Consider the following 13,076-nt stretch of genomic DNA (forward strand, 5'->3'; position numbering starts at 1 on the left):
AAAAGTTTAGCTATGATGGTTGTTTTTAATATATGAAAAGCCAGGATTTGGCCATGGATTTGACTCTTTCTAATGCTATGGTAGAATCTGTAGTGAAATCCAGAACAAAGCCTGGGCAATATCTCCAGTTTTCCTATAGCATGTACATTTTTACAGATACAGATCCATTGGTCATGTGTGACAAAACTCCTCCAAGCCTTTAAAACAAAATGTACAATGGCACAAATGTCATGCCCTATAATGTTATACATTCACTGTTTGTTGAAAAAATACATACTTTAAATACAATTATTTTATTTAGTTGTACCTGTAACAAATATTACCATGCTTAAATTCAGTATCTAGTGTATATAGACATTGAAGCATGTAAAGCACTTGTAGTTGTTTAGTCCAATATTAGTCTGGCCATGCTGTGATGTACAAAATATTATCTGACTTTTGTTCTAATTTCTTTGAGTTTTTGATTATTTTTTTTTATTTTTGTTCCGCTCGAAGTTTAAGTCTACAGATTACACCATCCAAAGGACGAAGAGTCCCATTATCCAAAATTCTGAAGCTCTGTCCTTCCACCAGCTCAAACTCAAATCTCTGCAAAATCTTGGCCATTACAACTTTCGCTTCCATCTGTACAAGAGAGAGAACGTAGACATTATATGGGGGAAGTGAAGTGCGTCGTTAAATTTGTACATGCCCAGAAGATACTTTCTTTTTCCATATTGAGCATTTTGGTGGTGTCTTTTCTCTCAGATGGTCTTCCATTTGTAGTACTTTAACTGGGTTTCAACATACCTGATCCTTTTTTTTTCTTCAAGGGAGATAAGCAGCTGCCAGAGGTGTCTGACAGCTGCCTAAACCCCTCTCCCTATTGAGGTTGCATTCGCGAGCCAAAAATATCTAATACCATGGAATGGGACAGCAAGACATTGGTTTGCAGGCTTAGAACCTTAAAATGTAACATATCTGTATAGTAAATACCAATAATGTCAGTAAGGAAATCTACAAGCTCAAAAAATATTGTTCTACTTGAGCAATCTCTTCCCAGGAACACTTTTATTCACTTCTTAATCTGAACTCACCTGGGCAAATACTTGACCAATGCATGATCGTGGTCCGAGAGAAAATGGAAAGTAGGCATAGCCAGGTCTGCAAACCAAAAATAGTCATGTACTCACTGCATAATACACAGGGCAATAAGGATGATATCCGAGAACGAACGAGACACTTACTTGGGAGCGTCAGGATGAAATCTGTCTGGATTGAAGACCAATGGATCATGATAGAATTTCTCCATCCGGCCCATGACATAAGAATTGAACTACAAAGAGAAAATGGTGTTAACACCTTCTAATACCATATACTGCTCACATTTAATGAAGACCTAAAATACATCAACTTTCATCATAAACTATTTACTAGTAGTATCATAAAGTTATGACTAGTAGTGATTAAATTGATTTTATGCAAATTGAATTTGAATTAAATTTGATGAAATTCACAGGTTCCGGCAAATTCAGACAAGTTGCGAATCGATTTGTGCAAAATGTTCGCCGCCTTCTTACACACTGCAGTAGACTGCATCAGTCACAGATGGCTACCATCAGCTCAGGCGTTAACGCGTGGGTTTAACAATAATGGCTTACAGCTATCACATCAAATTATATAGCGAAGCCAATCTGAAGAGACTATCATAGCCTGTATAAAAGATGAGGCAGGGAATGCAGCAGCCTTATTAGAGTGATTTAGGATTGTTAGAGGATGTCAGAGATCACAGGTCAGCAAAAGAGGTAGGAAGAGAAAACCATAAAACATTGACCAAATACACCAGAGAGTATTATTTTACATAGCTGCAGGACTGAAGAAGATGAGTAGTAGTAGCCTGGGAATAATACAATTGAAAGGTGGAGAGTGACATAGGTAAGGTGTCAGCAGCAATGCCAAACCTAGCATGACTGGGCATGTGTATGGTATAGCTAGTGTCTGTCCTCCTATTGCATTTATATTTCCACCTTGTTTTCTTTTTTAATAATGCACTAGAAAGCAAAAGCAAGACAGCACAATAGTTTTTACGAAAAAAAAAAACTGAAATAAATGTCAAACTGCTGAAACAAGCAAATGTACTGAGTTTTTGCATTTATAGTTTTTCAAAGTGACAACGCCAAGCCTTCTGGAATACACTGGATCTCCACAGTCTATGGCTCACCACCAAAGTTGCTCTGGGAGGAATCCTCACTCCTTCGATTACCATTTCCTCTTCTAGGGCTCTTGATGTCCCAGGAGCTGTAGGGTATAACCTCAATGTTTCCTTTAAGACCTGTTAGAGAAAAAAATTAGTTGTATTCTTATAAAATGCGGAAAGAAACACAGAGCAGCTTTTTGTTTTTGTCTGTAAAGTTACAAAGTTACGCCGTCATTCTTATTAGTAAAAACTCAAGTGAAAAGGCCGGTAGCTGTGGCAGCTCATAAGTTTCTTTCAATCCTCTTTTCTTAATGGACTGTAAATAGGATGGGATGCAACTTTCTAATATTCATCAAGATTTTGATTCTAAAACTTAGAGGAAGAATGTGCCTTGCAATTGTATAACTCCTTGATATAATATCAAAACACAGGGAAATGTAGCTTTAATATCATTAGCTGAAATAAACTTTTTTAAAAAAAATGTTGTAGCCACTATTTGGTAGAGTGGAGTGAAAAGATTACCAGGGCCTAGTACAGAGGCCAGTAATCTACTACCAGCTGGCATCTCTTTTGATTAGTGGATCCAACATGATGTCATGTGTGAGTCAAACCGACACAATGACATTGCAAAGAGCCTACTAATCAGAAGATGTGTTTGGGAATGCCGGCAGGCAGGAGGAGCTTCACAGGGCTCTTGTCTGGCGGCCACGGATTACCGACAATACTCTGTGCAGCCTGTGGATATTTTGTGCAACACATGGACAAAATTGTTGGCACTCTTCTGTTAAAGAAAGAAAAGCCCACAATGGTCACTGAAATAATTTGAAATTGATAAAAATATTTTTCAATTTAAATATACTGAATATTAACTAATAAAATTCAGACATTGCTTTTGAATTGTGGCTCAACAAAATAAAAAAAAACTAATGAAAATTGAATAAAAATGATGGTTCCCCCCCCCCTAAAAGATTGAAAATAATCTGATCATGGAGACCTGTTAAACTAAGTTGTGTCCTGCAATTAGCATCACAGGTGTCTACAAACTTATAATCAGTCACTTGCATATTTAGAAGGTGAAAAGTAGTCAATATGCTGTTTGGTATCATGGTGTGCACCACAACGAACATGGAGGAGTTGTCTCCGGAGTTTCGAAAGAAAAAATGATGGTCAAAAATGTTAAACAGGTAAAGGCTATAAGACCATCTCCGAACAGCTTGATGTTCCTGTTACTACAGTTGCACATATTATTTAGAAGTTTAAGGTCTATGGGACTGTAGCCAACTTCTATGGATGTGGCTGCAAGGGGAGAATTGATGGCAAATTGAAGAGACGGACAACAAGAATAACAACCAAGATTAGGTTAGATGTGAACTCCAAGGTCAAGGTCCATCAGTGTCAGATTATACCATCCTGCAAAGTCTTGGCCAAAGTGGACTTCATGGAAGTTGACTGTGGAGGGAACAACTGCTGAAAGCAAATCATAAAAAAGTGAGACTGAAATTTTCCAAAATGCATATTGACAGCCCACAAATATTTTGGAAGAATGTCCTTTGGACAGATGAGACAAAACTGGAGCTGGAACTCTATGTTCACAGATGTAACAATGAAGCATACAAGATAAAGAACTTTGTACGTCCTGTGACATAGGAAGGAGCTTCGGTTATGTTTTCGGGCTGCTTCTGACACAGGGAGTCTTTAATCTGTGCCATGTACAACGAAATTTCAAGACTATCAAGTCATTCTGGAGTGAAATGTGCTGCTCAGGTCATGAGTCCTCCAACTTGAAAATGACACAATGGTAAAAACATTCAAGAATGGCCAAGAGCAAAGCATTGGACTGAAGTGATTACTATGAGCCCTGATCTAAATCCAGCTGAACATCTGTGGAAGGAGCTGAAAGCTGCCGTCTGGAGAAGACGCCATCACACCTGAGACAGCGGGATCAGTTTGCTCACGAGGAGTGACCAAAATACCTGTGGACAGGCGCAGAAGTCTCACTGAGAGTCACAGAAATCATTTGCAGTGATTGCCTCAAAAGGTTGTGCAACAAAATATTAAGTTAAGTCCACCATCATTTTTGTCCGGGCCATTTTCATTAGTTTTTTTTTTTTTTCATTTTCTGTTGAGCCACAATTCAAAAGCAACAAAAATCAACGTCTGATGTTCATTAGTTGAAATTCACTAAATTTAAATAGAAATTTACTATCTGGAGCAGATATGAAAATAAAGATCTTTCTGTTACAAGTACCTGGGACAGATATTGCAATTTTCCAAGGTCTTCGTATTCGATGCTTCTTTTGGAGCCAATAACTTCATCCACTTCAGCCTGGACCCTGAGGAACCAGTATTATTATTAGTTCAAGTATTAATGTAATGACAGAACTAGAAACGTCTTCATTGCTGAACGTAGTGGATTTACCTCGTCAGGATCTCTGGGTTACGCGCTAACTCCATCACCGCAAAGGAAAGCTGGTTGGCCGTTGTTTCTTGCCCTGAATATATGTGCAAATCAATATTCCACCTCTTACTAACATGTAGATAAAATAATAGATAGATACATAGAAAGATAGATAGATAGATAATAGATAGATAGATAATAGATAGATAATAGATAGATAATAGATAGATAGATAATAGATAGATAATAGATAGATAGATAATAGATAGATAATAGATAGATAGATAGATAGATAGATATAATAGATAGATGATAGATAGATAGATATAATAGATAGATGATTGATAGATAGATAGATAGATAGATAGATAGATAATAGATAGATGATAGATAGATAATAGATAGATAGATGATAGATAGATATAATAGATAGATGATAGATAGATAGAGATATAGATAGATGATAGATAGAAAGAAAGAAATAATTACTTACCAGCTATGAAGAATGTGACAAAGTTATCTATTAAATCTTCCTGACTGCAGTCATCTTCCAACTCTGAGATAATGAGAAACCAGAATCATTTCATCATAAAAGTAGGATGAGTATATTATGTGCACATCTTGCCAAGACTTTGGGCAGTTCTGATCTCCCCTCTTATGGCTCAGAGGAGGAGACTGCATTTGTAACAAGGCCACTCAAAAAAAATATCTATCATCTATGTATTTACAATCATCTGAACTCTTACGATCAGTACGTGATGCCGTACATTATTAGTATTGTAATGCTTAAAGAAGCCTTAATACCAGGTCAAAAGTGGACAGTTTTTGCTCTTATTTCATTCTCGCTGCTCTCCTGAGTATGTTATTTTTATATATATACGCCATACGCTTCCACAGATATGGGCCTTTTTATTCAGTGCTAATTTTTATAGACTTTACCAAGGGGGTGTGGCTCACCTGATCCTCAGGGGCGTGTCTTCAGACTGCTCTGCATAATTCGCCTGCGAGCCATGCCCCCTTTTTCAAGACCATAAAAATTAGCACTAAATAAAAATCTCTTTCTGGAACCGTATGGCGGAGTTAGAAAAAAAAAATACTCAGAGGAGCAGCGTGACTATAATAAGAGCAAATACTGGAAAGTTTTGACCTGCTAATAGGTCCTCTAGAGAACCAGTTTAGGTAACTCATTAATACTGAATTCTTATGTTACACTATGAGGTGTATAGCATATTTATTGGATTAATATTCCTTTTTAATTATAATTATTAAGGATGGAAGAGTAACACTGACATAAGACGCCCTTCATTATAATGACATTTTCTCAGGACATACCTGCCCCTTTAAGAATCTGTGTGAGGATATCCACAGGTATGTCCTCTCTGTCCTGAATTGCCTTCGTCCTTCTCTTTATACACTCCTGTCCAGTTTTCCTCAGGAGTTGGATATTCTCTTTGACGTCTCTGATGAAGGCCTGTTTTCCTGGAGTATACTAGAGAAGGAAACATCACTTTATAATATGGTCACTGTGACACATATTGTTTATTTTACTCTTTGATTCAAAATTTGTCTCTTAGTGGTTTTGATGCTTTCAGTCTGAATCTATAATGTGCACATTCCAACAAGAGAAAGGAAAAACATTTTTTTCAAACTTTTGACAGGTACTGTATGTTGGGTGCAGGTGTATACGGTGGATTAAGGAGCTGAGGATACTCAATACTCGGCGGGTGCTAGATGTGTTATAGAGACAGCACCTGCACTAACAACAGAGTAATTATACATAGGAAAAAGGTTCCAGCACATGAGTGGGTTAATCATCCATCTTAGTGCTATATGATTAAACACCTGTAGAAAGGGAGGGACTCAGAGGATAAAATCACAGCCTTTTGGATCATTTGGTGTGGGAAGGGCCTGGAGGCACAAGCTCTGGAGCTGTGGTGTGCATGTTAAGGAAAGCTAAACATTGGGTTGCTTTTGTTCTTGAAGTCGGTGATTACCAACAAGGACTGTGCCCGACATAATGTTTTGTTTTCCTGTTAGGCCGGGAAGGCCGTGTTTGTGTTACTAACAATGCAGTGGCTTATACAGTGCTTTTAATAAAGCACAGAAGATTTAAAGAGACAGTGTTCCTATGTACCTCTGTGTGCAACCATGTGAGCCGATCTACCACAGTAGGTGTTAGAAGTGCAGGCAAGATCCCCAGGAAGCAAGTGTGATGTCTGTGGAAACACTGCTTGTCCTGGGTGAAGGCGGCGGTGTGCATGGAACAGCGGTCAGACAAAATGGAGGAGCTGATCAAGTGTGTCACCCTACCTGGATGCCACTAGTGTACTTAAAGCTGTGTCTGAGAGCAAGGGGGAGGTTCTCTGGTCAGGGGAACATTAGCATGCAATGCCTCCTGTCTCAGGCCAGTAGGGGGAGCAGGCTGCCCCTATAAAAGCTGGTACTGGGGACAGGGTTAGAGAGAACTGGATTGCCTGTCTCAGCTTTGAGACGTGTCCCAGAGTGGAGCAGGGACAGAAAGTTGATTGCACCTAAGAGGAAGTGTGGCAGTAGGAGAGAGCCACAAGCCAGAGACAAGAGGCGAAGAGAGCCTGTCTTGGCAGAGAAAAGACTTAGCTTTACCAGACTTTGGTGTCTGAGGCTGGAAGGATTCCACATCCCCCAGCAGAGAACCAGTCCGCAAGGGACTGTTCATTCCTTGGCCTAAGAAGCCTGGAGGCCCTGCCACAACCGAAGGGACCAGTAAAGCCGTACAAGGCTGGGAGCAGAAAGGAACCCACGTCGCAGGCCATACAGGCGAGAATACACGGAAAGCTCGGAAACGTGGGCTGTTACCCTATCAGGAGGAGATAGCCAGAAGGAGCGCAGAAAGCACGGTAGGCCTACACCCTCACCCTGACCAGGGCCAATTTCCCCGTTGCTCTCAGACATCCAGGTCCCCTCCTAGCTGGGACTGTTTGTGGGTCAGTTTACCTGTTTAGTAAAGACCCTGGACTGCAACCTGTTGTCTGTGTGCTCCTTGCTCCTCCAGCACTACCATCACTCCCACCATCCACTATACTGCCCTGGGGCCGCACTCTTCCCGTGGGGAGTCACACTACCCTAGCTGCACACCTCATCAGCCCCAGCGGTCTGCAAGCAGCGGCGGTTCCTAATAACCGCAATCCACGGGTGGCGTAGTCGGACATAATCAATATAACGAACTACCATTGGCCTGACCACCCTGAGCCACGGAACCGGGTTGCCACTACCACTCCCATCGCTCCCTATTGCCCGGATCCGAGTGCCCCACGGCCCAGGGGGCGAGTCAGCTTTGGCGTAGTCGGCAGGATTTTGTGCCCGCAACCACCGGGTAGTGCGTGCCTGAAAAAGACTGTTGTAAACTTACCTGTGGAGAAGTTTCCCGCCGTCTGGAGTCGTTTCCCGCCATCCGGAGCCGATTCCCGCCATCAGACACCATCTTGGACCGTTTCCCGCCGTCTTCTGCCGTCTTCCCGCCATCCGCAGCTGCTTCCCGCCATCGGACGCCATCTTCAGGACGCCGCGCGGGAAGAAGAGGGGCGTGGACGTCAAAACCGCGCGAGATCCGAAGCTCCGCCCCACGCACCGACGCTGCGCAAGGTCCTGGAAGGGAGAGAGAGCGACGCTGACGTCATCGGAGTGCGACGCCAGGTCCTCGTCCAGAGCAGCAGCAGCGGAGCCGCGGCCTACAGAAGAGGATCGTCGGAAGGTAGGCCACACTTCACTAGGGGGGTAGAAAGATGTCGGACACAGAGGCGCCCACTACCACCAACGCAGCTGCAGCAGCGGTGATGCCCTTTTCCTTGCCCTACATCCCTGGAGCGGCCTGGCTGCCCAAATACTCAGGGGAGCCCCATGCCCTAACTGACTTCAAGGAAAGACTGTATAGTTTGTTCCAAGTTTACCCCCTGACAGAGGAACAGAAGGTCAGCATATTGACAGGGCAGTTAACTGGCGCAGCCCAAAGGGAGGTAAAATCATGGCCCATTGAGGAGAAAGGGACTGTGAAGGGTATTCTGGCCCGGCTGCGGGGTACCTTTGATACACGTACCTCCGCTGAAATTAAAATGAGGTTCTATGGATGTAAGCAGCGGGCACAGGACAGCATCAGAGACTATGCCCTAAATCTGCAGGAAGCCTTGAGGGCTATTCAACAAACTGACCCTGGCAGTGTGCAGGAAACTGATAAGCTGCTAACAGAACAATTCATAGAGGGTCTGCTGTCCAGCGCCCACAGGCCCCAGCTGCGCCTCATGTTCTTCCAGAACCCCGACCTGACCTTTGCCCAATTTAAGGACAGGGCCATAAGGGTGCTCCGTGAATCTGCAACCAGTGGCGCTATAAACCCCCGGCGCCCTGCTATCACTTACCACCAGGAGGCGGCGCCCTCCTCTATGGACTCCGTGGAGGCTGATGCACAGGCCCTGAACCAAGCCCCGTCGAAAGGCCTGCACCACCAAGTCCAGGAGCTGACCAGGAGCGTCGCGGCGTTGACCAGGACCGTCCAGGCGTTGCAAGTGGACCCGTCAAGACCCATCGAGCTGGCTTCAAGTCCGGAGGATGTCCCGTGGCATCGACAGAGGAGGATCCCGTCGTTCCGAGGGAGGCCCACAGACCGCTACGCAGAGGATGGACAGCCCATTTGCCGTCGATGCAACCAGCCCGGACACATTTCCAGGTACTGTAATTTAAACGGGTCCAACCTGGGGCAGAGGGCCGACCCCCAGGCATAAGATCACCAGGCCCTTATAATTGGCGTGATAAGTACGTTGGGGGGAGCCCGGTTTTACCCGTGGTGCTGGACGGTATCCCCATGAGCGCCTTGCTGGATACTGGGTCGCAAGTAACCGCAATCCCTTATGTACTTTTTAAGCAGTATTGGACTGATGCTGATATCACACGGTATCCAGACAGTAACTTGAGCATCATCGCCAGTAATGGCTTACCCGTGCCGCAGATGGGGTTCAAGGAGATGACCATTAAAATTGGTAAAGTTGAACTGCCGGCACAGGGAGTGATTATTGTGGACATTGACCGTCATGAAAGTCACCCTAAAATAACTGTGGGTACTAACATCATTGAAAATTGTCTTTCAGAAGTAATTGTAATTCTACAACAGGTGGCGGTGAATGCTAGTTCCAGCCAAAAGAGAGTCCTCAACAAGGAGATAAAAGCCCTGATGAGACGGCAGCAGGTAGAACTGTCTGGTGGTGAGATCGGTAGCGTAAGACTCAGTGATCCATTCCCCATTTCCATGCCTCCCAAAAGTGAAATGATGATCTGGTGTCGGACTGCAATCGGGTTGAGAGGTAGAGACTACCAAGCCATGGTAGAACCCGTGTACTCAGACAGCAGGCCCACCATTTTGACAGCCCGGGGGGTGGTTGATGTCCGTCATGGGAGGGTGCCCGTCCGCATCCTCAACATTGGGGAGAGGGAAGTACACTTACCTAGGTACGCTACACTCGCCAAACTGTTTGTTGTCGAACACCAAGCTATCAGGGCCGTGGAACCCTTGCCTCCATCCCCTCAGGCGGAGGGTAATGGCTCCCAGAAACAAAAAGAGGACTGGTGCCAGAAACTCCACGTGGGTGCTGACTCCACTCCCCTGCACCAAAAACAAGGAGTCTACCGGGTGGTACAGGAGTACGAGAGAGTCTTTAGTAAGCACCCGCTAGACTTCGGCAGAGTAAAAGGGATAGAACACCACATCCCCACAGGGAGCCACCCATCAATAAAAGAGAGGCACAGACCTGTACCCCCTGCACATTATCAGAACGCAAAGGGCATGCTAAGAGAGATGAAAGAAGCTGGGGTTATTAGAGACAGCTGTAGCCCCTGGGCAGCCCCTTTGGTTCTGGTCAAAAAGAAAGACGGCACCATGAGAATGTGCGTGGACTATAGAGAAATCAACCGTATCACCCACAAAGACGCATATCCGCTGCCTAGAATAGAAGAGTCTTTAGCCGCACTAAAATCTGCTAACTTCTTTTCTACTTTGGACCTTACTAGCGGGTACTGGCAGGTTCCTGTGGCAGAGGCTGACAAGGAGAAGACCGCCTTCACCACCCCGATGGGACTGAGCGAATTCAACTGTATGCCTTTCGGGCTCTGCAACGCACCAGGGACCTTCCAGCGGCTGATGGAATGCTGTCTAGGGCACCGAAACTTCGAGACGGTCCTCCTTTACCTGGACGACGTGATCGTCTATTCGAAGACCTACGAGGACCATCTCAAGCACCTGGCCGAGGTGTTCGAAGCCCTGGCAGGCTATGGCCTGAAGGTAAAACCATCGAAGTGTCACCTGCTGAAACCAAAGGTCCAGTACCTAGGGCACGTGGTAAGCGCGGAAGGAGTGGCCCCCGACCCTGACAAGGTCACGGCAATCAAGAGCTGGCCAAGCCCCTCGAACATCAAAGAGGTGAGACAGTTTCTCGGGTTGGTAGGCTACTACCGAAGGTTCATCCCCGGGTTCACTAAGATGGCAGCTCCTATGCAGGACCTCCTGATCGGACAGTCTAAGTCCAGGAGTCAAAAGCCACCCTTCAAGTGGGATAAACCGGAAGAGGAGTCCTTCCGCCAGCTAAAGTTGGCCCTCACAGGGGATGAGATCCTGGCCTACCCTGATTATGGCCAGCCTTTCATTCTCCACACTGACGCCAGTAATGTGGGACTGGGAGCCGTACTGTCCCAAAACCAACAGGGCAGAGAACGGGTGATTGCATACGCCAGCCGGAAGCTGAGGCCCACCGAAAGGAACCCGGAGAATTACAGCTCCTTCAAGCTAGAATTCTTGGCGGTGGTGTGGGCCGTGACAGAACGCTTCAAGCATTACCTGGCCTCCGCAAAGTTCACCGTGTACACGGACAACAACCCGTTGACACACCTGGACAATGCAAGACTGGGTGCCCTGGAACAGCGGTGGATGGCCCGTCTCTCCAACTATGACTTCGTGATCAAGTACCGGGCAGGCAAAACCAACGCCAACGCGGACGCCCTATCAAGAATGCCTCACTTACCTGAAGGTGACGAAGACCCAGAAGAGCTGGAAGAGGTAGAACTCCCCGCGTTTCACCGGTATGGAGCCGCTCAACACTCTCACCGCGTGAAGGAGGAGGATCTAACAACTGTGATGATGAATCCCCTACCTCACCACAGCTGGGCCGAAACCCAAGATAGTGACCCTGCTGTCCGCCTGGTGAAAGATCTGCTGACCCGGGAAGACGCCCGCCTAGATCCAGATGCCCCAGAGGAAGCCAAGCAGCTATGGAAGGAGAAGAGCAAGCTGTTCCTCTACGAAGGCAAGTTGTGCAGAAGGATTGTCAACCACCGGACGCACGAGCTGACCTGGCAAGTCGTGGTCCCAAGGCGGGATGCAGCTATGGTCCTGGGGGCTTACCATGACAGAGCGGGGCACTTCGGTTGGAAGAAACTGGAGTTCCTACTAAGAGGAAGGTTCTTTTGGGTCGGCATGAGAGGAGCAGTAGAAAAGTGGTGCAGAGACTGTGGCCCTTGTCACCTGAGGAGGAAGGACCGCACCAGCCAGAAGACACCCTTGAGGCCCATCGTCACCACGCAGCCTCTTGAGTTGGTAGCTCTGGACCACGTCAAATTGGCTCCAAGCCGGTCTGGATACATCTATGCCCTGACAATCGTGGACCACTATTCCCGTTTTCTAGTGGTGGTCCCGGTAAAGGACTTGACAGCCCAAACAGCGGCCAGAGCCCTCCAGCAATACTTCTGCCGTCCACACGGGTATCCGGAACAGGTCCTGACAGACCAGGGTCCAGCGTTTGAAGCTGAAATCTTCCAGGAGTTCTGCAACCTCTATGGCTGTAAGAAGATTCGTACAACGCCTTACCACCCCCAAACCAATGGGATGTGTGAGAAGATGAACAATATAGTCATTGATCTCCTGAAGACGTTGCCCCTGGAGGAACGCAGCCTGTGGCCAGAAAAGTTGCCGGACCTGGTAGACATGTACAACAATATCCCGGTGAATGCTACAAACTGCACCCCGGCTTACCTGATGCGAGCTAGACCAGGTAAGCTGCCCGTAGACCTGGAGATGGGAGTCCTAGTACCTGAGGACACCTCCCCGGATGCGGACTGGGATACGGAAAGGCAACTGCAGTACAAGAAGGTACAGGAGAGTGTGGAGAAGAGCCTGGCCCAGGTGAGAGAGAAGCAAGAAAGACTCTTCAATCAACACGCCCCTGCTGGTCCCCTAGAACCTGGTGAGCAAGTCCTAAAGCGAAAAAGAAGGCTACATAAGTTGGACGACCAGTGGGAAAGGGAACCCTACACCGTACTGCAGTCTGACCACGACAACCCAAAGGTGTGCGTAATCACCAAGGACGGAGGAGAAACCACTAGTGTCGTCTCCAGAGACCACCTCAAAAGGTGCCCCGAGCAACTCCGTAGTGCAGAAGAGGATCAGAGTGACCTTGAACCCGCAGAGGACAAGGAAGAAATGATCAG

At 46.1% G+C, this 13,076-nt stretch overlaps 1 protein-coding gene across 1 annotated transcript in view; it reads right to left on the bottom strand.

The window, feature by feature from the left end:
- Positions 1-368: 368 nt before the first annotated feature.
- The window catches only part of LOC141153589 (cholesterol 24-hydroxylase-like), a 60,167-nt gene continuing 47,459 nt past the window's right edge, over positions 369-13,076 (bottom strand). Inside the window, exons 8-15 of the mRNA XM_073638539.1 lie at positions 5,907-6,063; positions 5,068-5,130; positions 4,596-4,668; positions 4,425-4,509; positions 2,201-2,311; positions 1,227-1,315; positions 1,077-1,143; positions 369-624 (exon numbers count right to left, since the gene is read on the bottom strand). Of these exons, the coding sequence (XP_073494640.1) occupies positions 475-624; positions 1,077-1,143; positions 1,227-1,315; positions 2,201-2,311; positions 4,425-4,509; positions 4,596-4,668; positions 5,068-5,130; positions 5,907-6,063 (795 nt within the window). The 3' untranslated portion in view covers positions 369-474. The remainder of the gene's footprint in view (positions 625-1,076; positions 1,144-1,226; positions 1,316-2,200; positions 2,312-4,424; positions 4,510-4,595; positions 4,669-5,067; positions 5,131-5,906; positions 6,064-13,076) is intronic.

The sequence above is a fragment of the Phyllobates terribilis genome, unplaced genomic scaffold, assembly GCF_046119375.1.
Source record: "Phyllobates terribilis strain yellow unplaced genomic scaffold, ASM4611937v1 Scaffold_7__3_contigs__length_470593459, whole genome shotgun sequence".
Taxonomy (NCBI): Eukaryota; Metazoa; Chordata; class Amphibia; order Anura; family Dendrobatidae; genus Phyllobates; species Phyllobates terribilis.